The sequence below is a fragment of the Leptomonas pyrrhocoris genome (genome assembly GCF_001293395.1).
Source record: "Leptomonas pyrrhocoris isolate H10 chromosome Unknown, whole genome shotgun sequence".
Taxonomy (NCBI): domain Eukaryota; phylum Euglenozoa; class Kinetoplastea; order Trypanosomatida; family Trypanosomatidae; genus Leptomonas; species Leptomonas pyrrhocoris.
Genome location: NW_015438368.1, coordinates 49,773 through 75,733, shown reverse-complemented (window position 1 = coordinate 75,733; position 25,961 = coordinate 49,773). Strand labels below are relative to the sequence as shown.

The following is a 25,961-nucleotide window of genomic DNA, read 5'->3' as shown; positions in this document are numbered from 1 at the left end:
GGAAAGGGAGGATGAAGGAGAGGTAAGTCGGTGTATTTGTATGTGACCAAGTACAGAAAACAGTGGATAGCGGCCCTCGTTCACGGAGCAGGGAGATGCCACGTTGGTGCAAAAAAGCGAGGGAGAGCGAGGGAGGGAGAAAATGCGGAAAAGAGGTGCGTTGAAGGAGGAGATGCGTAAATACGTTTTGCTTTGCGCTGTAGAGAGAGAGCATTTGGATGCCACAACACGATGACGACGTCATCCGAAAGGAATGCCACGGAATCTGCATATACACGGCGTGTCCGCTGTGATCAATTGAATACCGCGGACACCTTTGTTATTCTATTCGGAACCGTGACAGTTCAAACGAGGGTAAATGGAGGTACCAACGACGGGGAAAAAGAAAGACGACCTACTGAAAAAGGAGGGGATAAACTGCTGCAGCGAGACGCTTACGTTTGCTTTCTTCAAGTCCTTCGTGTGAAGCAGCGGCACCACACAGAGGGGATTGACACACACGAACACGGAGCGTTGCTGGAAGCGGCTGACCTTCACAGTGAATAGGGGAAAAAGAAATCAAAAAGAAAAAGAGAGATAACCTCAGTAGAACGCAGTATAACATATAAAAGAAGGTTACAAAAAGAAGAAGAGGACCAAATCACAGCTGAATTGCGATGAATTTGCATTAGAACGCACACCGAGTACAAAGCAGAAAAGCCGTTCTGCACATTCGCCATCTGCGCATGTGGGGAAAGGGAAAATGTCCAGCTTGCAGAGACAACGTACGGTAAAGGGTGGTTGGGGTGGGGGTGGAGGGAACCCAAAGAGCGAGAACGATAGAGTACAAAATACGATAGGAGGAGCACGACGACGGCGGAAGCGCCATGAGAACGCCTTCCATCTACGACGTCAACACAGTTGTTCGATTTGCCTACAACAAAGACAGAAAACTGAAGAGGTGTAGTGGCAGGGGCGGTGTGCTCATAAACAAATGAGCCAATACGACAGCAAAAAAAAGAAAACAAATCGGAAGAGAGAAAACGATCTGGAAAGAGCAATTGCCGTAAACAGCAGAAAATATGCAAATTTAGCACTCGCAGCAGCTGATGGTTGATCGAAGTACACGGTGAACAGACGTCGGCAGTACGTTTCAATCCACCACTACGAAGGAAGATGATCAGCAACAAGAGGGGCGAAGCGCCATAAGGTCCACTGAAACCCAAAACAAAAGAATAGATATATTAACTGTCACCTTTGGTATCTGTATTGTCGCGGAAGAAACCGGTAGCCACAGACGCAGCGTTGCAGAGGAACGGGTGGGGAGGGAGGGGCAAAGGATTCACAAGAAAAAGAGAAAGTTAGCGTAGTCCACGTGCTAGAGAAACTGCGTGACCGTGTCATTCAGAGAACACAAAGAAGATTAAAAACACACACACGAAGAGATGCTCGGAAATGAAGCACGGGAGAAAAGCACGCACGTACGCATACACACGGGAAAAAGCAAACCAACAACAGCAGAAAGAGTTGTCGCAACTGAATTGGCTTTACGTGACTAAAATGGGCAGGAAAGCTGGCAAAATGCCAACACAGTGAAGTGGAACAAATCAAAAGAGGAAAGAGAGAAGGAAAACAAGAATAGCAGAGTACACAAAACCTTTAGTATGAACACGGAAGGCTACCAAGAAGCACTGTTCAGAGAAGATGGAGTCATCAAACGTCGTCTCAGTTCGTAAAGTGCCTCTGCCTTAAAAAAAAGAAAAAAGAGGTTGAGTATATATAAAAGAGGTGGCTGGAAAGCAAGCAAGTTCCGCTCCAGCCGCAAATCGGTGGTGCACTCGTAAAACTGCGGCGTGACGGTGGAGAGAGGTCCTAGAAAAGAAGAAGAAGAATCGATTCACATGATTTGACAAAAGAAGGCGTTCAGACACCATGAATATCTTTTAGAAGAGAACAGAAACAGACAAAAAAAAAGAAGCTGTGAATTCTGACTTATGATCCAAAGAGGATCGAAACAAAGAAAAAAAGAAGAGGGAAGAGTTCGACGCCAATCACTCAATACCACAACAACCACAGATAAGCGCCGGGGCGTCGTCAAGTGTGAAAGAACCAACATGAACGCCGTTCTAAAGGCACAAAATTCTGGAGAGCATCGGAGAGGATGACGTAGGGAAAAAAAAAAGCGCGCATAACAGCACCATACAAGAAGGCCAAATAGAAGAAACGACACACAGGGGATAATGACAAACAAACGAAACATCAAGCGGTACGGCAAAAACAAACGTTAATTTCTCTTTAATAAAAAGAAGAAGTAGTTCAGGTGTTCTGAGAAATCTAAAGTTAAAAAAGGAAAGGAATGCACTATGCATGGTAATGTGACGTTGTACAGTTCGTGTCGTTGGTCGCGGCGACAGCAAAACCTCAAGGGCCCCTCGGAACCCTCCGTTGCCGCCTCACATCACCTCGCGTTGGTGACGGCGAGGGCTTCATCGGTGCTGATCCTTGAGCGGTGTTCGTTGCGCTGTTCGCCTCTCCCGCCGCTAGTGATTGCTAGAGATTTTGTCGGTGAGGATTGTCCACGCTGGTGTTGTACACGGGCGGAAGGTGATGCGAACTCTGCGGCAGCGATGGTGGATGCCGTGGAACTCCAATGAGGGTGGCAAAGCGAGACAGGACACCTTGCGTCTTGGTGCCGCTCGGTGAGCAAGGTGAATGGGCGAACGGCGGAGAAGGAGAAGAAGGAGCAGAAGAAGGACGAAGACTCGCTCCGTTCCGCGCCTTCATCATGTGGTATTTGCGCGGCAGCGGCGCGGACGGCCGTGGTGGTTCAATAATCGTCACTATGCGGCATCGACTCTTCGCCGCTGCCAGAGGAGACACTTTGCTGCCGACGAGGATGCCGGAGTGATTGCTGGGTGCTCCCACGAGATGATCTTTGCCCTTGGCACCTTCGTTGCCCTCTTTGTAGTTCTTACGCTCTTGCACCGTGCGCTGCTTTAGCGGAGGGGGTGCGTTTGCTATCCTTTCCCTCAGTGCTGTGTCCGAGTCGTTGCCTGTCAGCCCCCTCTCGATGGCGACCGCAGCAGTGGCGTTGCCGACTTCTTCGTCCGGTTTCGTGGTGTCGGTCCCCATCCGATTTGTCGTTGCACCTGCGGTGCCCTCACGGCGAGAAGTATTTCTAAACTCCGCGCTGTTATTCAGAAAGCTGCTCAGTCCGGTAGTGTTGAAGTCAGAGAAGGAACTCGGCACTGGTCGCGGCTGACTTGGGCTGGACCGTGTCCTCGTCACATCCATCGGTGAACTGCTGGCAGCGGTAGCATGTCCCTCTGTCGAAGACCGGGGGCTCAGTAGGAGTACCCCGTCGAGTACGCTCTCTGTGCGAATACTGTCTAGGTCGCTTATTTGTCCCGCTGTACTTTTCTTGGAGGGTGTCGTCACGTGCTGATCCGGGAGACCGGTGCCGGCAGACAGCAGAGAGAGGAAGCTGTCACGGCTGTCCGCGAACATTGCCAGGTCGTACTCCCCACTTTGATCCGCCAGTTTCCCCCTATCAGCTTTGGTGGCGGTGTTCGGCTCATGCGGGGCGCTACCTAACAACGTCAACAGCGGCAGTGGTCGTGCGGTCATCGATGTGGCTTCCACTTCAACGCTGCCGCGTCCCCCACCCGTGTACCGGTGACTGCCGCACAACGCACAGCGATCTGGAGACACGGGCCTCGCCGTGTAGGAGGACTGCGCGTTCGTCGAAGTCTTGTCCTGCAGCCGCCCCTTAGTGGTCTTTTGAAGCACCTGAGTGAGATCGACATCAGGGGACCGACGATGAGAACTCTGACGGGACTCGTGTGTCTCCCCTTGGGGTGTCGGGGTGAAAAAGCCATACTCGCCCGCTATCGAGCGTGAGCTGCTGGACCTGCTACTGCAGCTACACGTAGCAGGATCGGAAGGAGGAGTGGCGAGAGCAGCAGTCATGTAATACACGTCGACCTTCTTCAGCGTTTGCCGTTCCGCTAGAGCGACCGCCCTTTCTTGGGACACGATGCCGTCTTCCGTAGAGGGGGTCGACGCCGTTCTGCCGTCGAGGCCCAGCAAGGACTCCATGTCGATCGGAGAAGCGACACGTGACGTTGCGGTTTGTGTCGCTTTTTTGTCTTTTGCGGGAGGCAGAGACTTCCCTTCCCTCCCCGGTGCATCCCAAGGTAACGGACTCATTGGCCGTTGCTCGTCTTGCTCCCATGGCGACTGCCCGAGGTGGCGCCGTGTAAAGGCTTCCTTTATTCTGCTACCTACTCCCGCCGTTGTTGTTGCGGTGCCGGAAGTGGCACGGCTCTGTGGCGTACAAGCTTTGCACGTACGCTGTTGTGCTCGGCAGAGTTCGCTATCCGTGCGATTCCCGTGCAAGTCGTTGTGGGATGAAATACGGCTTCCAGGGACGGTGGACGTGTCCATGGTGTCTGTGCGAGAGACTCCACACCCCGTCTCTGCTGCTTCCACAAGTGGAGAAGATTAGTTAAGAGGAAAAAGACTTTGTGCTCCGCGGTACTGTAGCGAAATGTGGAAACAGCGATCATCTGTTGTACTGATTTTGTGAACAGCCTTTCGCGTCACTCGGATTCACGCGTGACGCAGTCGGACAAGACAGAGCCGCCACTCTTTGGGCTGTAAGACCGACTCTGAGTAATAATGGAGAAAAGCGGAGCTGCGATGGCACAGCGTGAGGCCTGCCGAGAGGAAAAGACCGCCGCTTCTGTTCGAAGATACAATACTCGGAAAAGAGAGGGAGAGCACATTGGAGAAGGGAACGGGAGCACCGTCAACAAGCGCCACTACTACGTACTGAGACACCGCAGTGGATCTAACGAGGAGATCAATGAACAAAAGAACTTTGTCGATACTTCAGTTCATCCGTCGTCTCCTGCAAGAACACCCCTCCGTTTCATCCGTTACATCACAGAAGAATCGAGCAGTGTCTTAGGGGAAACAAACCTGCGCTCAATAGTCACCCCCACCAGTCGGTGGTTGACGCATAAAACGGTTGGCTCCATCATCTCTGTTACGGAGAACTATTCTGAGAGACCGCCTAGACGGGAACATACATACATATTCCTCACTGACACCTCTAACTATACGATGTGCGTGATGGAGCACAGTAAAGAAGAGAAGACAAAAAGACACTCTCGACCAACAAAGAACCGCACCAACAGCAACGACAGCTGCGATCCCCCTCACAGCTCTTCACGTTCAACGAGAAGCAGCGGAAAGCCCTTTGGACAAGAGGGGAAGCTCCTTTCGCAGCGTCTCGAGGTCGACTTTGCGCTCAAACCAGCAAAGAAAGCAGAAGGGAGAGAGAGGAAAACACACGAAACAACGAAGGGGATAAATGAAGAGACGAATACCACCAGAAAGGGAAAAGGGGGGGGGGGGAGGAAAGCAACACCGACGTGCAGGCGAAATCGGGAGAAGAAGGGAGCGTGAGAGAAAACAAAACTCTTTGCGTTGCACTCCGGCTAGTCAGCGATTCTTTAAGTCATTTTTTTCTTTCCACACGCTGATACACGGCACCATGGACATCTGCGATATGAAAGCAGTGAGAGGAGAAAGATGACACTCCATTCTTCTCTATTTGAAGCGCTCCACGACAATCGTGGGCATCTAGGGAACGAAAGAATCTGGGAAAAGCAACAAAAAACAATGACTTTGATGCATTTGAGCAATATATAGAAAGCAGAGAGAGAGAGAAAAGGAGCTCCAGGGCGAATGCGAGGTTCACCGCTGCCGTCATGTCAGCGTAGGGAATAACCTCCAAAACACACACAGTGAATATGAAAACAAGTCCGCTTGGAGGGAAACCAAAGAAAAGTGCATGAGGGAAAAGGCCCGCAACAACAAGAAGAACAGAGGGGGAAATAATTGAAGACATTCGGAGGGTCAGTGGGGAGAAGAGAACAGAAAAGCAAATCAAAACAAAAAAAGAAGAGACATACACGCGGCGCGGCGTTCTCATTCGTTTCGATGGAGCACCCTCCTTCAAAAGAACAGCGACAAAACAAAAATACCGCTACCAAAATCGATGGTTACGCGAATGTCGTCGTGTAGCGAATATCGTTGACAAAAGAAAAGAAACACCCCAGAGTAGATAAACATAAAAAATGAGTTTTATGGCGAGCCAACAGGCAAAGAGAGTGCACACGAATGACACACATCCGCTCGAAATGAAATACTTAAGAACATCAACAATAGCAAGGAAGGCGGTACACAATATCATGGGAAGACGGCGTTGTGTTGTCGTTCAACAGAAGCAAAAAGCGAGACCTTTCGACAAACGAAAAACGAGAAGACATGAAAGAAGAGGATGGGAGAAAATCGAAATCATTTTTTTTTTTAAAGCTGCTGAGTGCACCGCCTTAAGTTACGACCCTTCAGCGCAATGAGCACCGAACACCAAGAAAAGAAACAAAAATACGTGAAACTAACGAGAGGAGTAGGAATAACAGGAATAATAAAGGTAAAAGAGTGGGCTTCCTATACAATGAAACGTATACCGCTGAACGCAAGCGCACCGTTTGCGGTAATCTCACCCGAGAGTGAAGCTCACAACAAGGGAAAAAACTTTGCCGACATTCATGAAGAAAAAAAGAGAAAGAGTGAGAAAACTACAGACATTAGAGGTCCTTCAAGAGAGAGAGAGAGAGACCGTGACAAGCTAATAATAAACCCAGTTTATAACAACATGCAGGAGTGACGATAAATTGACAGAGGAAACCGCCGCTCACGTCAATTACGGGAAAGTAACACCCACACCCACACCACACACATACACAAAACACAAGGCGAAGCTAATGCGAAGAGCATCGCCAAATAGACACGTGAACAAAAGGCACGCTGATGTTTATGGAATTCTCGACGGCCGCATGAGAGATTCCTGAATCTACTGCCGATCAGATCAGCTACAGCCATGCCCGACGAGAATAATAGAGCCAAAGACACCGATTATAGTTCTCTTTTGGGGATTCATGGGTAGGTACGAGAAATAGTTGAAAAGCTCTCGTAAAACAACAACATATATTACACCTGTGAGTCCAAATTAAATATATTGAGTTGGTTGCACACCCTTCTCTTCGGTTGCCCGCTCGATGCAGGCAAATACTACAGAAGAGAAAAAAACCCGAGAAAGAGCATACAATAAGTTGTGGGACAGCTCTGACAAGAAGTGAAGAAAAAACACGTATGCACGGCTATCTTCACAACTCTTCCGAGTTCTCGTCAGGTGCGGGCAGCGGCAGCGCGTCCCAACTCGGCGAGCGGATCGCCGGGACATCCTCCAGACCAAACCCAAGGGCTGCCTTGAAGTCGATGTTGCGAGACTTATCCGTGGCGACAAATGCGCCGAATTTGATGTCCGGCTGCGGCATCGCCTGACTCGTCGTGCCGCAATGCGGAACGTGGAGTTGCGACTTTTCTCCAGTGAAGAAGGCGCTGGCTAGCTCGGTGCGACTTTGAGGCGTCGGCAGAGGCGGCGGTATCTGTCGTTGCTGCTGCTGCTGCTGCTGCCGCCAACGTGTCAGTGTGTTGACGATGTTCGGCGTCGACGGGGCCGGCGCGTTGTGAAGGCGGTGGTGCGGTGACGTACTCGTGAGGAATCGGGGCATCTGCGGTGGCTGAAAAGGCTTCAGCGGCGACTCGCTCGTGCGCAGTTGTCGCACGTACATTTGCTGCTCACGCAGAAGCCGACGCTGCTGCTCGTGCAGGAGCTTCTGGCGCGTCGCCGGTGAGTTCGGCATCGCCCCGGCCCAGCGGCGTGGACGCACCAGCGGGTGCTTCGCGATTGTCATCATGGATGACATGCTCTCCTCCTTTGTGTTCTCTGCTGAGGCGAGCGACACTCGCTTCGTTGGTGAAGGGTGGTGGTCGAGGGCGGCGGCGCTGCTCACTGGTTTGTTGGCGTAGCCCACCCCCTGAAAGACGCGTCGCCCATCGATCACGGTGGAGGTGGGCTCGATGCGATCATGTGACCCATCTATCGTGGTGCTGAGAGAGATGTCGCTGCTCATGCCCATGGAGGACCCGTTGTCCTTGTAGAAGTCGCTGAGGTGTGCATCGAGGAGGGGGTAGCCGTTGTCGGTGAAGACGGAGTCGTCCATGGAGAGCAGCAAGCTCATGCGATTCAACGCCTGTTCCTCTCGTTTTCCGCTCCTATCGTTGCCTACATCTCCCTTCGCAACCGCTACTCGCGATGCTTGTGTGGTTGTGGGATATTGCGCTGCATCTTCGCCTTGCGTCCTTGCCTCGGTGTTCTTGGTTTCTGCGACCCGCACCCCTGCGAGAGCGGGATCAGATGTTGGTAGCACCCCAGCTGGCGTTACCTCCTCTGGCGCGTCTGTCCTGGGCTTCGTCGAAGGACGTAGAGCGGCTCTGGTGGAGCGCGGAATGACGATCGAGGAGCTGTGGAGGAAGTAGCTGTTCGTGTACACGTCTTTTTCTTCTTCCTCGTCCTCCGTCACCGAGAACTTCACCGCAGCATTCTGCCGCTGCCCGCCGTTCGGCGCGCGAGATAGAGGCGGAGACGCTACATCGGAGAGGGGCGGTGGCGCGGCTGTCGGTTTGCGCTGCGACGACAGCTGCGACTTCTTCTTCTCCTGCGCCTTTTGCTGGATCTTCTTGTGAAGGATGCTGGTGTACTGCCACTGCCGCGGACGCAGGTTGTGCGTCGAGGGGAGAAAGAGCTCCGTCGGCGAGTGCATCGGCGAGCGCCGTGGGACCGCACTGCCTTTCCCCTCCTCCTCCTCCTCTTGCGGGGGAGGGGTGGACTTTATCAGCGAGGTATCAAGGATGCTGCCTGCCGGCCGCTCCTTTGCCACGGCTTTCTTCCGCTCCGTCCCCTGCGACTCCGACTCGTCTTTTCGCCGCCCATCTCTCACCATGGAGAAGTAGGGTACGTCCGCGGGAGGAGTGCGTGGTTTTGCGCTTGACGGTGCCTGCGACGTTGCCGGTTGCACTTCCACCGTAGGAGCTACCGAGGTGGCTCGCGCATCAAACACAGCGGACACCGTTGAAGTAGGGGGGTTCATATCTTCACGGCAGTCGGACATGAAACTGCCATAGCTCTGTATCTTGTCACGCGGGGTGGCGCTGTACTCAAATATCCAGTTCGCCGCTGAGGCCACAAGAGAGCGATCGGTCGTGCGGTGGGTCGCCGAAGCCACACTACGAGGAGGTGTCCGAGGAGCGTTGGACTCCCCCTTCACTGCGGTCGCGGCATCCTCCGGACCAGATTCCTTTGTCGGCCGTAGCGGTGACGTGGCCGGAGGTGGGGCAGAGGAGCGCGAGGCGACGAGGTCGAATTCTTCTTCGAATTGCGCTGCAGCACGGTGAGACGTGGAGACGATCGGAGGCGGAGGCTCCCGGTCCTCTCGTAGCTCCAGTGAGCCACCGATACTCCTGGGAGAGCTTGGTGGACGCTGCTCCTCCGTCACATGCGGCTGCCTCAGCACGCGCTTGCGGTGCCCATGCGCGTCCCCACCAGCGCTGCTCTGTGGACTAACAGGCGTTGTTTGACGAGCCTTTCGGATGGCGCTGTTCGCATCAACAGCAGCAGGAGAAGGCGGGGGGCGGGCAGCGACCTCAATGGCTGATGCCGGGACTGCAACAACGGTGGAGAGGGGTGCGGGCGACGACTCCGGTGGTTGTTGTTGTGTGTGATGGTCATGAGGCTGCGAGGACGGTAACGGTGGGGCGGGTGGTGTCCGCCACGCTACCGCAGAGAACGGAAGCATCGCAGCGGATGTTCCTTTCCTTCCTCCTGCCATCGTGGTACGATCCATACTTTCAGGTAACTGCTGCTGTTCTGGCTGCTGCGTTTGATGCGTTAGGTCGTCAGCAGCGGTTTTCGGTTCGATGAGCTTCACGGCATCATGGCCTTGCGCGGTAGGTCTCGTGATCTGCATCTGCGGTTCGATGTCCCCATGCCCCATGTAGATGGGGTACGGCCATTGGTCCCCCTCTCCGTCATTTGCACTGAGCAAAAGGGAGTCGGTGTGTGGATGGGTCGCGCCGGCCTTTCTCGTGTGCGAAGAGGTATGCGTTTCTAGCACAACGACGTTCGTGTTGACAGCTGGAAACTTCTTCGTTATCGGCTCCGTGCTCGCTTCGTCTGGGCCACGCGTGTTGTGCTGCTGCGTGATGGGCGAGTCAAACGGTGAGTAGCCCGCCACGCAGCTCTCGCCGAGAATCGACGCAGGTGAAGCCTGTTCATTGGGACGTGTCGCCTCCTTCGCCGCAAGGTCCGTTACGGGGAAGGAGAACGTGTCGTCAGCGGGGAGGGAGCCGTCTCGCGGTTTCAGCTGCGCAGGAACGGCTTCAGTTGGCTGTGTAGCTGCTGAGTTGTTGCGGTGTTTTTCACTTCTCTTGCGTCGATGAGCCTGAGGCGACGCAGTGCTTCCGCTGGTAGTGGCCGGTGACGGATGACGATGCTGCTTGGCACGCTGCTTCGCCGGCCTCGGACGGTCGTCTCCACGTCCGCGAACGACGATTGTGCTTCTGGTCACCGTGTTGCCCATTGCCCGCTATACAACAGGAGAAACTGACAGGCTGACGACGATACAAACCATGTAGGGGCGGAAGGTAGAAGAATATGAGGCTTTGCGGCGTAGGTTTTATGCTGTGGCTGTGGCTGTGACGTCAATACGCGTAGACAACGATATCGGCAAGAAGGAAAGCAATGAAAGGAAAAAGAAAACAAGAGAAACACTCCTTCACCCTCTCCAACGGCTTTTTCTTAGCGACGTCCCCTTCTGTGTATCACCACCACATCCAGCTCCTCTCCAGCTGCAGCAGCAACAGCGAAGCAAGGCGTTTCGCTTCCTGTTGACGCACACAACTGTGAGGTAAAGAGAAGCAATGTCTGCCCTTCTATAACTGAAAACTCGAGCGCGGAGCAGCTCTGACGCAAAGAAAAAAAATTCCGTGTCCTTGAACGCACCACAAGAAGGACGGTGATGAACACACGGAGTGGCAAGGAGGTAAAAGGAGGGAAACAGAGGAAGAGAGAGAGAGAGAGTGGAACGTCGCTGGGGCAACTGTTGTTGCAGAACACGAGAATTCGACTCAGCCGTTCAAATCGTTAGCAGTGTCTGCACATAGTGGTAATAAAGGGGAGTTGAGAGGCTCCTTCAATAGCCGCGAAATACTTCACGCGTACACGACGAATTCTGCCATTGAAAGTGACAGTGATGGTAAGAGCAGCGGTGGAAAACGCGGTTCGCTGTTGCCCTCTTACGGCTCGAATTTGACCACTATAGAGGGTGCGGTGCATTACCTACGCATGGCTTTTTGTTTCTTACAATCCTTCGCTGTCCTCTTTGCCTTTAAGACATGGATGTACGTGTGTGTGTATAAAAATGTTGACTTGGCCATGCAGCCGTTGCAACCGCTACTTGTCGAGAGTCATTTCATGTATCTGCTGTCCCTCTCAAATGAGCCCTATCCATATATATATATATATATAGAAGAAACCGAAATGATGATGCGGACACCTTCCGTCGTTCAACCTGGACCTCATCTGCACTGGCAGAGGCTTCTGACAGATACATACATCTGCCCTGTGGTCCACTTGTTTTCTTCCTCCTTATATCAAGCGCAAGTAAGGGGCCGGAAAACATTTATTACAAGACGAGAGAAAGAGAAAAAAAAAACATGTGTGGGAGAGAGCAAAGAGCTGATATGCACAGGAGAGGGAGAATAGAAAAAACACGTCGTTGATCGGAAAAACAAGCAAAAAAAACAACACTCGTGATACAGGGAACACGATGAGCTGATCGAAGAATGAAGAAGAAAAAACGTTACTAAACTGAAAGGAATGACAAATTGACGATGAAGGCAGACCAATTGGAGGGCCGGGGAGGGATCTGAAAAAAGAGGGAAAAAACGAATATGGCGAAGGGCACATGCAGATATGAAAAGAAAGGTTGGTGTGAATGCATCAGTGACCACAACAAGGAAAACGGGGAAAAAAGGGACCCCCCGCTAACCTTCTCTCATACCAGTCACATATCCCATTGCTGGTTTTGTTGGCTCAGTGTGTGACTTGCGGCGCGGGGTGCTTGTGCCTCTTGCTACATAGAGCGAAGTTATACCTTTCCGTGTGTCACCGCACCTAGCCGACCCTTAGGGGAGAAGGGGAGGGGGGTGGACGTTCAATTTCCCCTTCGTTCTTTAACAACCGAAGAGGTCTGAAAAAACGAGAGAGAATGCCGGCAAAGCAACTCCTCCCGAAAAGAGAGAAACAAAAAGAATAATAATACTGGCTACAACGGGGAGGGACTTCGCAAAGTAGCTGAGTTCAATGACAGAAGGACGCGCCGGGGGAAGAGCGGAAGAGAGGGGAATAGAAAAGAAAATCAAGAAACACTGAAAGAAAGCTACTAGGTACACATATGCACACATACATCTAAAAGACAGAGAACATCAATGACAATAAAAATTACATTAGCGCACAGAGAAAACACACCGATAAAGCAGCGTCAGACACCGCGTTAGTAATCATTCAATGAAAGAGTATATTCGTACACCGCAATAGAAGGAAAAAATAAAACAACAAACAGAACAGTTAGCTATTTGCTGCTTTATGCACGAGTCGTAAATAGCCCGTGCGCAGAGTCTGCTGCTGGTGCTGCCGCGGTTAGTGTGCGTGATGTGGGTGATGACGGCGCGCATGACACGGTGGATCATGTGGCACCTGCACCTCATCCAGCCTCCGCCAATCTGGCGAAGGGACGCGCCGCACCTTATCGCGTTCAAATCCGAGAACCCGTTCAATATCAAACCGCCGACTGCGTGTCAGCGTGTTTCGAGGGCCGTACATGAGCGGCTGAGGTAGCGGATACCGCCGTGAAGCAACTGACTGAGACGCTGTCCGTGAAGATGATGTATTATACACTGAGCCGGGCGGAGTGGCGTAGCATGACGTCGGTGGATTCTCCGCTGCTCTCTTCCTGTATGGAAAGAAATCATTGCTTTCGTAGTGCCACAACGTTGATGCGGTGTTGCGGACGTTCGTCGGTGCCGTTTCCATGTCACTTACGTAGCGCATCATTAGAAAATTGTCGAGGAGATCGTCCTCTGCGCGCTCTTCTCCTGCTATGGAATTGTTCGACGCTGCATCGTTTCCAGTGTTGCGGAAGCTGGCCAAGCCGCCCTTGCTAATCACCACACTTTTGCCTATCGGCATCAGCACTCCGAAAGTGCCCTTTCGCGTAACAGTGTTTGGCGCGTGCGAAGCATTCCAATCATCGCTCGGCGGGATCCAGTTCGGTGACTTGGGCACGAGCTGACGGTGCTCTTCTTCATCTGTTTCTGGGGCTCGCTGTGGCGCCACTAGTGTCTCCGTGGTGGAATCGTCATCGAAGAGGGCCCACTCCGCAGGAGAAGACGAGTCCGTGCCGTTAACCCTGTCAACTCGGTCGTTGCCGTTGTCGTCTGCAGCACGGACGGAGCCGGAAGAACGGTTGGGCTGCATCAGATCCACGTAGGAGTACCCAGTGCGCAAGGCGCCTTCGCTGCTACTTCTGGTACGGGGGTTCTCCTCTCCCCGGACGTACGGGATGCTGCCCTCCCACCACCGCCCATCGACTGCCGCGGCCGGCCTGTCCGATGGGCGTCTCTTCGAGCTGGCTCTCCGCCTCGACAGCTTCCGTTTCACGTCCGCGTCGGCCCTCAAATTAACTTTTGTGACAACTCGCCGGAAGTTGCGTGACTCCAACTCCGGCACGCGTTGGAGATCGCACGGGGACTTGGGGCAGAGAGAGTCCCAGAACGCATTGTCGTAGCGGATGAGGTAAGTCTCCGCAGCAGCGGCAGTGGTGGCCGGCGGCTCCGGCGGGAGTGGGGCACTGGTCTGCCGTCGCTCGTTAGGCAGCAGCGATGTTTTCATTCGACGCGAGGAGCCGTTTGTTGAGGCAGAGGCCTTTCTCTCCTGCGGCAGCGAGAGAATCGGCGCAGGGGCGTTCAGCACATGAGAATTCTTGCATCGCTCGCTGTCTGCCTCATAAATTATTGCGTTTGGCTGGCGTTTATTGTTGTTCGCTTTCTTGTTGAGAGAGGTGAGCTGCGGCTTGCGCACTTCCAAGACGGTTCGCGCCGCTTCGTCCTTCGGTGATGCGGCGTTTAGCGATGGCCTTTGCGTTCTCGCGGCAGAGCCTGTAGCACCCATTGTGACGATGTAACACTACTCTTATCTTTCCAAAGGAAAAAGCCCGCACAAAGAACAAGATAGTATCAGTAATAACACATAGTAAGGTACAAGCGATGATATCCTCTGCGGTAAAGGGAGAAAAGATAGTGTGTCACACATACACACAACACCAATGAAAAAGAGAGAAGAAGGAAAAGTAGACGAATGCCGCAGCAACCAAAGAAAGGACAGCTTGATGTGTGAGTTTATGTTTACGGTTGCGTATCCCTTCCAAATGACTTACGATTTTTCGATACAGCTGAAGTGACCAGAGAGGGAAGAGACAAAAGAAAGATAAGGGAACACAACTATTATGCGCTTCGTGTGTACAGCGTGAAGGAGAGAAAGACAGAAGCGTGAGGAGAGAGAGAGAGAGTTGTAACGGTAGAGCAGAAAGAAATAATCAAATAGCAATACTAATAATAATAATAAGTATCTGAGAGTGTTCAAACGGCGAGACAACGGCGGTGCAGTGGAAGTGCGTAAACTGCCGCCTGTGGCAATGTGCAGGGGACCGAGAGCGCATTTCTTGAGGTGAATAGCATTGCCCCTTCGAGTGCTGAACTTTTGTTCTTTCAACAATCGCTGAAAATATATATATATATATATATATATATATATAGATAGATAGATAGATGCATAAAAGACAGATTTCTAAAGTAACGATGTACGACTAGAGGTAGTGGACACACACACACACACACAGATATATATACAAAACAGTATCGACTTTTCCTGCAACCGACGATTGCGCGGGGTAAAGCGCGTCATGAGTGTGCTCCATCATCGGTTTCACAACCCCAAAGCTCCGAAAAAAAGAAAAAGAGAAAAGAGGATTTCAAAAGCCATCGTAAGGACAACAATATGAGCGACAAGAAAAGAAATGGAAAGTTATTCACCACATCCAACTACACACACCAAAAGAGCCAGTCCAAAGAGAGGCGGTCCAGAGGGAGAGGAAAAAGTGGTCCTGCCTCGTAAAAAGGGATGTTGAGGACTGTCCATTGCGACAGTGTGAGCACAACGAAGCGTCGGTATCTACAGGTGATAAACAGCTTTCTCGCTGACATAGTGGAAAGTAAGTGCGCTGCTTCACCAGCGCGGAAGAGAGTGAAAGGGGCCGTATAGGAATATCTTATTCAACGACAGTTACAAAAGAGAACACAAAGAACGTTAGTATCCCTCGCACGAGGTGAAGGAGAAAGCAGGTTGGACAAAGATTAGAGGATTTCCTACGCGTTCGCACAAACAAGAGCAAGAGAAGAGAATATGCCGAAGTGGGTCAGGGCTGGCAACACCAATACGAGCCTCCTTAAGAGAAAGCTAAAGCAGTGAAAACGCACTTCGGTACGGATTGTAGAACAAATAATAATAATTAGACGCACGGAAAACGCCTCATTGACACGTAAAAAGTGCTTTGAGAGTTTGATCACATATATATTAAAAGGGAAACAAATGCATTCGCAATCCCTCTCACGCTACCACACGACAAGACGAGCTTAAGAAGAAACAGTAAAGCAACACAAATGAGAATTTTGGAGCATTGCGCAAGGAAAGAAAATTACTCGCTACTCTCCACAACAGCCAGAAGAATAAGACGACGACAGCCAGGCGGAGCCGTAGTTTGTGGGCAGCGCTTGCTGTCCATCGTCTGCTGTACACAGAGCATGCTCGGTAATAAATAATAATAGTTAGACTGAATGCACATAGACATAGAAAGAGAACAGATGAAAAAAGAGACTCGTTTGAGCGTTTATTTGCTAAAAAGAAAAAAAACACGTAGTGATGACAAAGATAAACTTTAGAAAAAAGCCTTGTGTCGAGCCAACGTGTTTCCCACCGCAAATACTTTCTCGTTGCGTGTTGAAAACCCGAAAAGAAATCTGCCTCGACGCCCGTTGCCGGCAATAAACCACACACGAACAAACAACAGAGAGCACCTCAGCGAGTCGGTGGTGCCAGTGCTGCCCACACCGGCAAGTCAATCACTGGTGCGTTTTCCAATCGGCAGTCAGTGAGAGCAGCGAAATTCGTAGATGGGGACCGTCCGCCTTTCAAGCGAGGACCAAAACGGATGTCCGGCTGCGGCCAAGGCCTGCCCGTCGTACCCACCGACACCTTCGGCAAGACGACGCCGACGCTGTTCGCACGAGAGTCGCTATTCTTGCTGTTGCTCTTGTTCACGTTTGGCGGACCACTTTGAGGAGCCATCTCGCCCGGCGCGAAGGCACGCTTCGACGGTGGGGGCGGTGAGGGGTGAGGCTGAGGACGAGGCTGGAATGCCTGTTGCTGCTGCCGTCGTTGCTGCTGTAGGAGAAGCTGCTCGCGTTGGTACTTCATGATCTTCTGTCGGGTTTGGTGGTCTTGCTGGGACGCAAAACGCTGCCGTAGCCCGGCTGCGCCGGCAGATGGTGGTGAAGGGACGTAGCTTTGTTGGCTGCGATGGAACAGGTCAGCTGGCACGCCTCCATGGTTGACGTCGTCGTTGGTGTTCGGTGCGTGTGGGCTGACCGGCTCCGTTGTAGTTGTGGGGGGAGGCGAGTCTGGCGTAGGCCGATCGCCCATGTCTGCGGAGTGGCTGCTGGGGGGCGGATGCAGCACTTCCTCTTCCTTTCCGTCATCGTCTGAGTTCTCAGACGCGTCCACGATGATGTCCGTGCCGCTGCTGGCGCTGCTCCGGGCGTCGTTGTAGAGGTCGCTTAGATTGGGAATGAGCAGCGGGACACCGCAGTCGTCGTAGACGGAGACGTCTGTGCTGCCACCGTGCGATTTCTCCTCTTCCTCCTCTCCCTCTTCCTCCGGCGCGTAGACGTCACTCTCATCGGAGTTCGCCGAGTTTGTCCGAGCCGCCGCCACGGTGCTGTGGTCCTGTGGCGCCAGGAGACTGGGCCGACGCTCGGGCTTTACGCGTGAGAGCCGCACCTGCGTCTTCTTCTCCGCGACCTTCTGCGACACCAGCGCGACGTACTTCCACTGCGACAGGGGCAACTCGTACGCGCGGCGCAGCGTCGAAGATGCCAACGGGCTGGCAGCACTGTCCGTGTGCGGCAACGGATTGGTCCGCTGGGGCCGCACGTCAACCGCCTCACCGATGTCGAAGTACTCGGCGGACGTGTCGGCCGCCGGGTGGTGCGTTACACGCGACTGGAAGGGCTTCGATCCGTCCTCGACGAGACTGTGCGCCTCACCTGCATTTCTTTCCGAGACCGAGTTGCTGAGTCGGTTCACGTAGGAGTAGCTCATGTCGTAGTTGGCGCTCGAGAAGTTATGATGCGTGTCGTTTGCCGTTGCTGAAGGACCCTTGTTGGCGCTACTGCTGTTTCTGTTGGGGTGGGTTCTTGTCTTGAACATGCTGTACAGCCCACTCTCCTGCTGGCGCCTCTTGTTGATCACGGAGGGCATCAACTCCTCCTCTTGGCTGCATTCGTTTCGTTTCTTTGCCGTGTCGTGCGTGTGCGCCGCTAGCTTTGTGCCGCACGGGTCAGGGCGGCTCGTCTGCCGGGCCGGTACACTGTCGTGGTTGTCTGCGACTCGATTCTTGCCAACGTGTGACTCGCATCCCATCAGATCGTACTCGCCGCTTACCAGTCCGCCGAAATCGTAGGCACCCGTGTCGTCTTTCGAGTTCTTGCGTTCGACCTGACTGTGAGAATCGCGAGGTGGTGCGGGGATGACGCGCTTCGCGTGTGAGAGCACCGGTAGGTAGCTCGGCGATGAAAAATCCGGCAGTTGTGGCACTGCGGCGGTAGAATTCATCCTTTCCCCCTCGTGCCAGTCATAGGCACCGCTGCTTTCGTCGACCGCCAACCCGTACTCGTGGCCCATTCGTTTCAGCGCACTGTAGGGGAGGGCGTTGCTCGCAGATTTGTCGTCTTGAACTGTGGCATTGGCGCTCGCGTGGGCGGTGAGGCACAACGTCAGAGAGGCTGTCGGCTGCCGTCCCGTCTTGCGCATTTCCTTCTCCTTTTGGCCATCCAACAGTGGCCGGGGTGCGGCGGGACGCGGCAGCGGTTTCATTTCCTCTGTCGTGTTGTTCTTCTGCTGCGGCTGTGTCTGCTGTTGCTGCTGCTGCTTCTGCTCTTGTGGAGAGGCGCCCGATTTCGACGCGTTCGCTGAACGGTTTATCGCGCCGCCGGTGGAGGTGCGCTGCGCGCCTTGCCCTGGCGGGTTGTACGCCAGGGGATTTGGACGTGCATCGGTGACCACCGGCGTCTTGTGTAGCGAAGACTGCGATTTCTTCTTTGGAGAAGGGAGCAGCAATGATGTGCTACGACTGCTGCTGCGGTTGTGGTCATTGCTTGACCGATCCGCGGCGCTGCTGTTGCCGTCCGCCTTCTTGAAGAAACCATGAAGTTTTCTCAGCATGATGGCTGCGGAAAGAGATGAGGAGGAGAAACAAAAGAGAGGGGCATTGAGGAAGAAAGGGAGGGCGGAAAAGGGAGGAAAGCCGATTGCGCATTACAATGTGTTCCGCTGCATTAACGGCGCTACATAAACGTTTCTGCGGTGATACTCGCAACACAATCAAGACGTCGTCACGTAACTTGCGAGTGATGAAGGAGGTTATCGTGAGCGCACTGGCGGGCACACCCCCCTCTTCCGTTAAGGCGGACGGCGTTGGAGGGGGGAGGGGGAGGGGGAAGAAAAAAGCGCTGCTACCAGATGTGGCAAATTGGTTTTCCGTTGGTCTAACCTGAAGGTGCTATGGGCGGAATAAGGAAACATAAAAAAAAAGGGCTCCTACGCTGACCTCCAAGGGTCGTTTGCGTGGTGGAGAGGATGGGGAAAAACAGAGAAATAAGCCGCCATCAGCGTTCTTTCAAACGTTGCCTTGGTTTCCGTATAAAGGTAGAAAACACACTGGAAAGAACGAGGATACCCATCTAACGGTTTGGGCACCGTTGGAACTGAATGAGGAGAAAACAGAATCTTCACATTTGAGTGAATGACGAAGAGGAAAGAAGAAATAGGATAAATCTACAAACTATCAAAAAGAAAAAATCAGCAACGTGTTTTTCTCTCTACGCCTGTATGAAGGTGGTGTGAGCAGCATCATCTAATCCTCTATCAAGTCGATGAACCGAAGCCGACACAAACAAAGGGAAAGGATGGGTCGCGAGACGAATGCCCTCAGCTCTTACATTCTGCGAAGTCCTACTCAACACCTGCAGCTGGCGCAGTTGCTCTAGTAAGACTTCACAATAGGAGGGCGGAGCAACAAACTAGAAAAGCAAGATTCTATCATGCGTGCCACAGCCAAAATCTAAAACGAACCACACAAAGAGAAACAAAACGACTTACGAACCGCGGCGCGGGGGGTGCATGGGCGGACGACCGGGCATCGGTGCCGGACCAGGTCTGTTATACCTCTGCCCGTTCCGTGGCTGTTGCTGCTGCCGATAGGGCGAAGCTCCTCTATTCGGCGAGGTGTGTCCCGCTGCTCTCCGATTGGGCGGCTGCTGAGGCATCGACCCATCCGGCATCTCCTTCGCCATCGCCAGGGACTCCGCGCGCAGCTGTGCCGCCTTCTCCTGCCGCTGCCACATCAACCCCCGCCGCGCCCAGGCGACAACAAACGCTTCATGCTTCTTCTCCTTCCTGTGCGCTTCTGCTTTATCGATGTGGGTGGAGATGTCCGGCGACTCCACGTACGGCACGCCCGGGACGTCCAGAATGGTGCGGTGACGCTGGCGCAGTTCCCGCTGTTGGGGCAGCTCCGGCGCGGTTGGCTGCGGCTGCATCAACACCCGTCGGCGCGGGGCCGTCACTGCCATGACGCTGCTCACCTCCTGCGAAGTCGCCGGGTTGGTGGACTGCTCTGGGTGTGTGTCTTCTACGGATGATGAGTCCGTGGACACTGTGGTGTCGTCTGCAGATGAGTTATATGAAGATGAAGAGGAAGAAGACGACAACGCAGAAGACGCGCTTGCATTCAGTGCGTTACCACGACCGTGAGACGCGGGATGCTGCTGCAGGGTGGCGCTACCCGACGTGCGCTTCACTGTCGCGGCACCCGCCACATGCGATGGGCGCTCCTCACTAGTCGTGTGCCCGTCGATGATGTTACTCCCCTCCAATCTCGAACTGGCGAGTATCGTCGCCAAGTTGGCGTGCTTCGCGTGCACCTCGGGGCTCAGCAGCCTCTCCGCACGGCTGTCGACCTGCTGAGCAACGGGCGTCATGACACGGCTCGTGGGCGCCACGACTGTGAAGTCATTTGTCACTCCTCCTCCGCCACGAGCACGTCCGTGAAGCGACGGACTTTTCGTCTCATCCGGCACCCGCAGCGGCCCATTCTTTTCCTTGTCTCCACTGGCATCCGCTTGATCGTACACCTCCTGTGTTTCAAGCACACCTGCCTCGACAAAAACACTGAGACCGCCCACCACACTTACCCCATCGGCCGCGCCCGTCGCTTTCTTCTTCCCCGTTGTGGATGGCTCGTCGGCAGCAGCGAGTGACAAACGGGCGTCGCACAGCCGGCTGGCCGCGGCCGCGGAGGTATTGAGGATGGACACCGGCGCCATGAAAGGGAAGTCACGAGGATAGTCCACCTCTCCCGAAGTGCTTGGGTGTAGCCTCTGATTGGGCTGTGGCTGTTGCCGCGTGTGTAGTTGACGCATGCCGTTGTGTTCCTCCTTCTCCAGCTGCGCAGAAAGATCCGGCACGTTGTGCATCGATACGCTGCTGCTGCTGCGTGGGTCGCTGAGGATGGTGACGTGGCCGGCCTGCCCGCCTGCGTCGAGAAGAGAGGCGTTTCCATTGGGACTAGCGTTCGAGCGGCGATTCGGGAGTGGCGTACCCCCCGCACTGTGCAGTTTCGAAGAGTCACCGGGGTCGGACGGCCTACCGCTGCCGGTGGGCGACGGATTGCTGCCCGACTGCCGCGGTGAGCCGTGCCTCTGAAACCCGATGCCTTTGCGAAGCGGTGTGCTGTCCACACGAGCACCGCCGCACAGCGGTAGAGCATGCCGCTTCTTTTCTGCCGCGTCGCGCGAGAGTGACAGCGCGTTGATGTCGCGCTGCCGCAAAGGAGCGACAGGGACGGGAGAACGCGGCGCCTTCACTGCCGGGGTTGGCCCATCAGGCTTTGCAGCCGCGGCAGAATTGGCAGCGTCAGTGATACTCTCTACAGAGGAGGAGTCGGTGCCCATCATTTTCTTCGGTGACGGCACGCACAGCACAGTGTGAACGGGACGACCTCCCAACGCGCAGCGGCAGCCCTCCTCCCCAAAGGTGCAGGCGGTGTTCTCTCGCAATCCAGAAACCGGCCGCTCCAGCCGCTTTAACATCGCTTGCAAGGCCACGGGGTCCACCACTGAACTGTCCACCCCACTCTCCGACGTCGAGTAGTGAAGAGAGTAGTCTCTTGGGTTGGCAGAGACGGCCATTTCCTCAGGCGGTGCAACACTGGAGCGAACACTCGGATAAGCGGTGGCGTTACGTTGCGTGGTGGTCCTCATCTCCGTGCTTTGAGGCTCCAGGACGCTGTAGCCGCCGTGCGAGGCAGCACCCGCGCTCGACCGGTCCGCCGCGACGCTGTTCTGCGCGCTGGCCCCCATCATGCTGCCGTAGCCGCCGGTGCGACCGCCGACGGAGGACTGCTGCGCGCCTGCGCTGGCGTCGAGCGCGCTGTAGCCGCCGTGCGAGGCAGCACCCGCGCTCGACCGGTCCGCCGCGACGCTGTTCTGCGCGCTGGCCCCCATCATGCTGCCGTAATTCTCCGATATTTCGTCCTCCAGAGAAGAAGGGGTGTTGCGGTGCAAGCTGTCGCGGAAGTGGCCCAAAAGGCTTCGGCTGACGGAGGCCCCTGTCGAGGAAGGTTTGCGCGAGGAATGCGACGGATGGCGGGAATGGCAGCGCGGCGATGACAGAGGGGTGTGAGAGGTGTCCATCAAGCTGCCGTAGTTGCTTCCACCGCGACTGTGGGTCTCTGAGAGGTTCCCCATGATGGACGGCGCGGATGCCCGAGAAAGACGGCTTCGTCTGTGCGCGCTCTCACTTGCCGACGTCATTCCGCTGAAGGCAATAGCAGAGGGTTCGTTTGCTGTTGTTGGGCGGCCTGGTGGGCAAGGACGAGCAGAAGAGGCCCGTTTTGTCATCGGCAGCTCACTTCGTTCCACTAGGCTACCAAACGCGATACCACTTCGAATACCCGACTCCACGTTGCTCTGCGAAGTGGCTGTGGTGTCGTTTGTCAAGGCACTCCTGCTTGGTTCGCTTGCAAACTGACTGTAGGCAGGTGAAGGACTGCGCCGCGTGGTACTCGCACCGCTTTGCGACTCCCTGAGAAAGGCGCTGTAGGGCACACTGTTCTGCGTTGCAACGGCACGTGTCTCGATGCTTCCGACGTTGCTGTTGTTGTCGTCCTGCTCGAACATGCTGAAGAGTGCTGTGGACATCTCACCGCTCTTCCTCTGTTCAGAGCTGATGTTTCGACTCGCAACGAGGGAAGGTGGGCGGAGCTGCGAGGCTGCCGTGGAGTCACAAGCACTGATGCTTGTCTCTGCGTTCATGGTTGTCATCCTCGCCTCCGCCTCTTCGGCTGTTCCTGTCTTCATCAGCGTGCTGCCACCTGGAAGGAGACTACCGTAGCTTGAGTTCATCTGTGTAGCTTCCTCCGTTGCAGCACCAAAAGTCTTTGTGGAGCTCAGCAGCTCTTTGCTGCGCTCTCGGTCGAATGCCTTCTTGTCCCCCGAGGGCGTGGTAGGGGAGGAAATGGGCTTCTGGGTCGCCACGGAAGTATCCGGGAGCATGGAGTAGTAGGCATCGGTGGTGGCCGTGCGGCTGGCGGATGAGTCCAGCACCGAGTACTGCTTTGGCTCCTTCACAAACCCGGCGTCGCTGCCCGCCTTCTGGTCATGCGTCTGTTGTCGGGATGTTGGCCGAAGAAGACAGAAGTCCGAGTTCTCGTAGTACGGGTTTGCGGAGCTGTTCTGTGTGTCGCTGGCATGCCGGGAAGACACAGCCGTAACAGAACCTTCCGCAGCGGAAAACACCAGAAGGCCTGCCTCGCGAGCCTTGGCGGCGTTCACTCCGGCCGGTAGGCGCTGCTTTACGTTGTCAGCGTGTGCACGCCTGCCGCTCTGAGTGTCGGTGGCGGGGGCTTCGGGACGCGAGGAGGGACCCTCCGCCGATGCAGTGCTGCTGCTGTCTGGATGGGAGTCCGTCTGCGCGCTCATTCCGTGGTCCAGCACGCAGGGGATGTCGGACAGGTCTGGAGTGCCGCCCACCACCGTCCCGCTCTTCTGAAGCTGCGGTCCGCGCGGCACCTTGCCCTTGTTGTGCTGTTTTTGTGGTGCCTTCCCCGTGCGCACACACGCAGGCGCCGTCCCGGGCGACTCGGCAGGACCGTCGTGGTAAAAGGTGCTGAGGCCTTCTTCTGCGATCATGCCGACAGCGCTGACAGCAGGGGTGCTCGGCAGTCCGTGCAGCAGTCCATCTCCGTCATCGTGGTGGCGGTCGGGTGTCGGGGTGGAATTGGCATGTACCCCGCGCTGCGGACCCGCTGCCGTCTCTTCGTCCGTTGTGTTTGCTGCCGCGCCTCTCGCGCCCGCCGCTGTTGGAGGAACTGGTGGTGGTGGCTGTGGTGGCTGGAAGACAGAGGGCTCCTGCAGCACGTTGTAGCTCACCGAAGCGGCCACCACCGTGTACACATTCTTCGCCTGCGTGTTTGTCTCAGCCGCGTCCAGCACGACGTCCACAACGGTGCGATCCTCCGCTTTCGCCTGCTGACGGTCCATAACTGCTTGCTCGCGCGTGTAGAGGCGCAGGCGATCCCGTGGAGACAACGGCGGGGAGGTAGGTGTGCGTGGACTCGCCACCCAGGCGGACGGAATATCTGAGGCGTCTGCCAGTACGTCGTAGACGGGCGTGCAGCGCCGCCCCCGCTTCGACAGGCTGCCCGCCTCCGTCGGCGAGCGTGGCGGGGTAATAGTGTAGTGATGCGTGGGGCTCTTCCGCAGCTGCTCCTTCGTCGCCCTCCGCTCCCGTCGCACGTCATTCACACGAGGCAAGAAGGACGCGATGTGGTTCGTCGTGTTCACCGCACCGTCCGGTCGTGGTGTACCGGGCGGACACGTCAGGAAGGCGACGTAGCGGGTGGCGGCGGCCTCGCCGAACTTGTCGCGCAGGAGGTACCACGCCAGGATGGGAAGAAGGTGCCTGTTGAAAGGGGCGGTGGTGAGGAGGGCACGTTTGCGGATGGCCTCCAGCTCCAGCAGTACGTCCTCCTCCGTGAACACCTTGTGGTTCAGGAGGTCCGCCAGCACGGTGAGGTGGGGGTTGGACCGCGCCAGAGAGCTCACGTCACTGTGATTGTGCTCAGGAGAGTCCTTCTTCGCTTCTCTTCCTTTTTTCGCGGGAGACAGCTGCGTGGGACTGGTTGAGGAAGGCTGCGTAGTGGCTGCATTTGAGGTGCGCAGCGATAAAAGATCCGATGGCGGACGCGCGAAATCGTTGTGTAGCGGCTTAAACGGAGACATAGTGGACGCTGCGTCCTTGTCGCTGCTACCCGTCGCCACAGTGAGTGGGACACTGGGTGTTGTAGCTGGGCGTGGGATCGGCGCGGAGAGCGATCGGGCAATGCTCGACGTTGCCGACGGCGACACACCCTCAGGTGCAGTGGGTGGCGCTCGCTTCTGTTCCTTCTCTCGCTTTGCGGTCCGCGTGTGGGGAGAGGGAAGGCCTGTGGTGGTGCTCACAGAATCGTCGCCCGTGTGTGTCCGCATTCCTACTTTCGATGTCTCGGGCTTTCTCTCCTCCTCGTGTGGTTTGCCTTGTTGGCGTTCATGGCGGACCTCGTGACTCGCACCGTAGCCCTCGGCGGACACCTGAGAGGGGCTGATAGAGGAGAAGGGAGAGGCATCCCAGACAACGCCAATGTCCTCCGTGGCGCTGGCGTCGCTGCTGAGGATGTAGCCGGGCGTGTTGGTGAGCGAAATCGCCTCGGGAAGGTTTTTGTGATGAGGAGACGGCGTGGCACCTGGAGCAGTTCCATTTCCAACGGCAGCAGCACCAGCTGCGGTGGCGGCGACTCGCATTTTTGGGGTGCCACGAGAAGCACCTTTCACCTCCGGACGTTCTCGGCTGAGCGTGAGCGCCGCTGAATGAAAGCAACAGCAAATGAGAGAGAGAGGGATAGGACTGCGTAGGTCAAGCGTGGGCTAACGTAATGTTTATTGCGGAAACTACACGAAAAGTGATAGTAGAATAATACGTGTGAATGTAAACGATGAAGTAATAGTAATAAAAGATATCTAAAGGTGCTCTATGTCTTCCCAATGAAGGAATCAGCGTATCTATTCCTGATACTCAACCTGAGGCCAACGACGGCTTCGTTACCGCACGCAAAGGAGAAAGAAGAAGGTGAGTGCGGGAGACGCCAGTACGTGAAGAGGAGTTGACGGCGCGAGCAGCGGGAAAACACATCCAGGGACTGTTGCAACAGAGGTAGCCAATGGCACCCTTTTCATACTATCCCAAAACGACGGCAGGTACTGTACGTATCCCATGAAGTCCCCCACAGACACCGCAGAAGAAGGAGAGAGACGTCGTAGTCCATTAGAGGTGTTGGTGCTGTGAAAAGTGTCTAGAAAGCAGCAGTGCCATGCTCCTCCCCCCCCCCCTCCGCTCTCCCGAGGCATGACATGTTTGTAGCGAAACAAAGCCACCTCACACCTGCCCATACGCAGCCTCTTTCACACAGCAATAAGAAAGAGGAGACCCTCCAAACAACAAAAAAACAACAACATAGGAG

General features: G+C 54.9%; 5 protein-coding genes across 6 annotated transcripts; all 5 read right to left on the bottom strand.

Annotated features, from left to right (window-relative positions):
- Positions 1-2,529: 2,529 nt before the first annotated feature.
- ABB37_05846 (hypothetical protein) lies at positions 2,530-4,725 on the bottom strand (the record flags this gene model as incomplete). Its single annotated transcript, XM_015804021.1, has 1 exon — positions 2,530-4,725. Exon 1 carries the CDS (start codon positions 4,423-4,425, stop codon positions 2,530-2,532), a length of 1,896 nt encoding a protein of 631 aa, XP_015657155.1. The 5' UTR covers positions 4,426-4,725.
- Positions 4,726-7,217: 2,492 nt separating this feature from the next.
- Positions 7,218-11,881, bottom strand: ABB37_05845 (hypothetical protein; the record flags this gene model as incomplete). Of its 2 annotated transcripts, none has more annotated exons than XM_015804019.1 (1): positions 7,218-11,881. In XM_015804019.1, exon 1 carries the CDS (start codon positions 10,530-10,532, stop codon positions 7,218-7,220), a length of 3,315 nt encoding a protein of 1,104 aa, XP_015657153.1. In that variant the 5' UTR covers positions 10,533-11,881. The 2 variants fall into 2 exon arrangements, with proteins under 2 accessions (XP_015657153.1, XP_015657154.1); XM_015804020.1 differs by having other exon boundaries at positions 7,218-10,945.
- Positions 11,882-12,652: 771 nt separating this feature from the next.
- Positions 12,653-14,523, bottom strand: ABB37_05844 (hypothetical protein; the record flags this gene model as incomplete). Its single annotated transcript, XM_015804018.1, has 1 exon — positions 12,653-14,523. The coding sequence occupies exon 1, from the start codon at positions 14,180-14,182 to the stop codon at positions 12,653-12,655; it is 1,530 nt and encodes a 509-aa protein (XP_015657152.1). The 5' UTR covers positions 14,183-14,523.
- A 1,621-nt stretch (positions 14,524-16,144) lies between these two features.
- ABB37_05843 (hypothetical protein) lies at positions 16,145-18,568 on the bottom strand (the record flags this gene model as incomplete). The annotated part of the gene is made up of 1 exon (XM_015804017.1): positions 16,145-18,568. The coding sequence occupies one exon, from the start codon at positions 18,566-18,568 to the stop codon at positions 16,145-16,147; it is 2,424 nt and encodes an 807-aa protein (XP_015657151.1).
- A 932-nt stretch (positions 18,569-19,500) lies between these two features.
- Positions 19,501-25,539, bottom strand: ABB37_05842 (hypothetical protein; the record flags this gene model as incomplete). The annotated part of the gene is made up of 1 exon (XM_015804016.1): positions 19,501-25,539. Exon 1 carries the CDS (start codon positions 25,243-25,245, stop codon positions 19,501-19,503), a length of 5,745 nt encoding a protein of 1,914 aa, XP_015657150.1. The 5' UTR covers positions 25,246-25,539.
- Between the last annotated feature and the right edge of the window lie 422 nt (positions 25,540-25,961).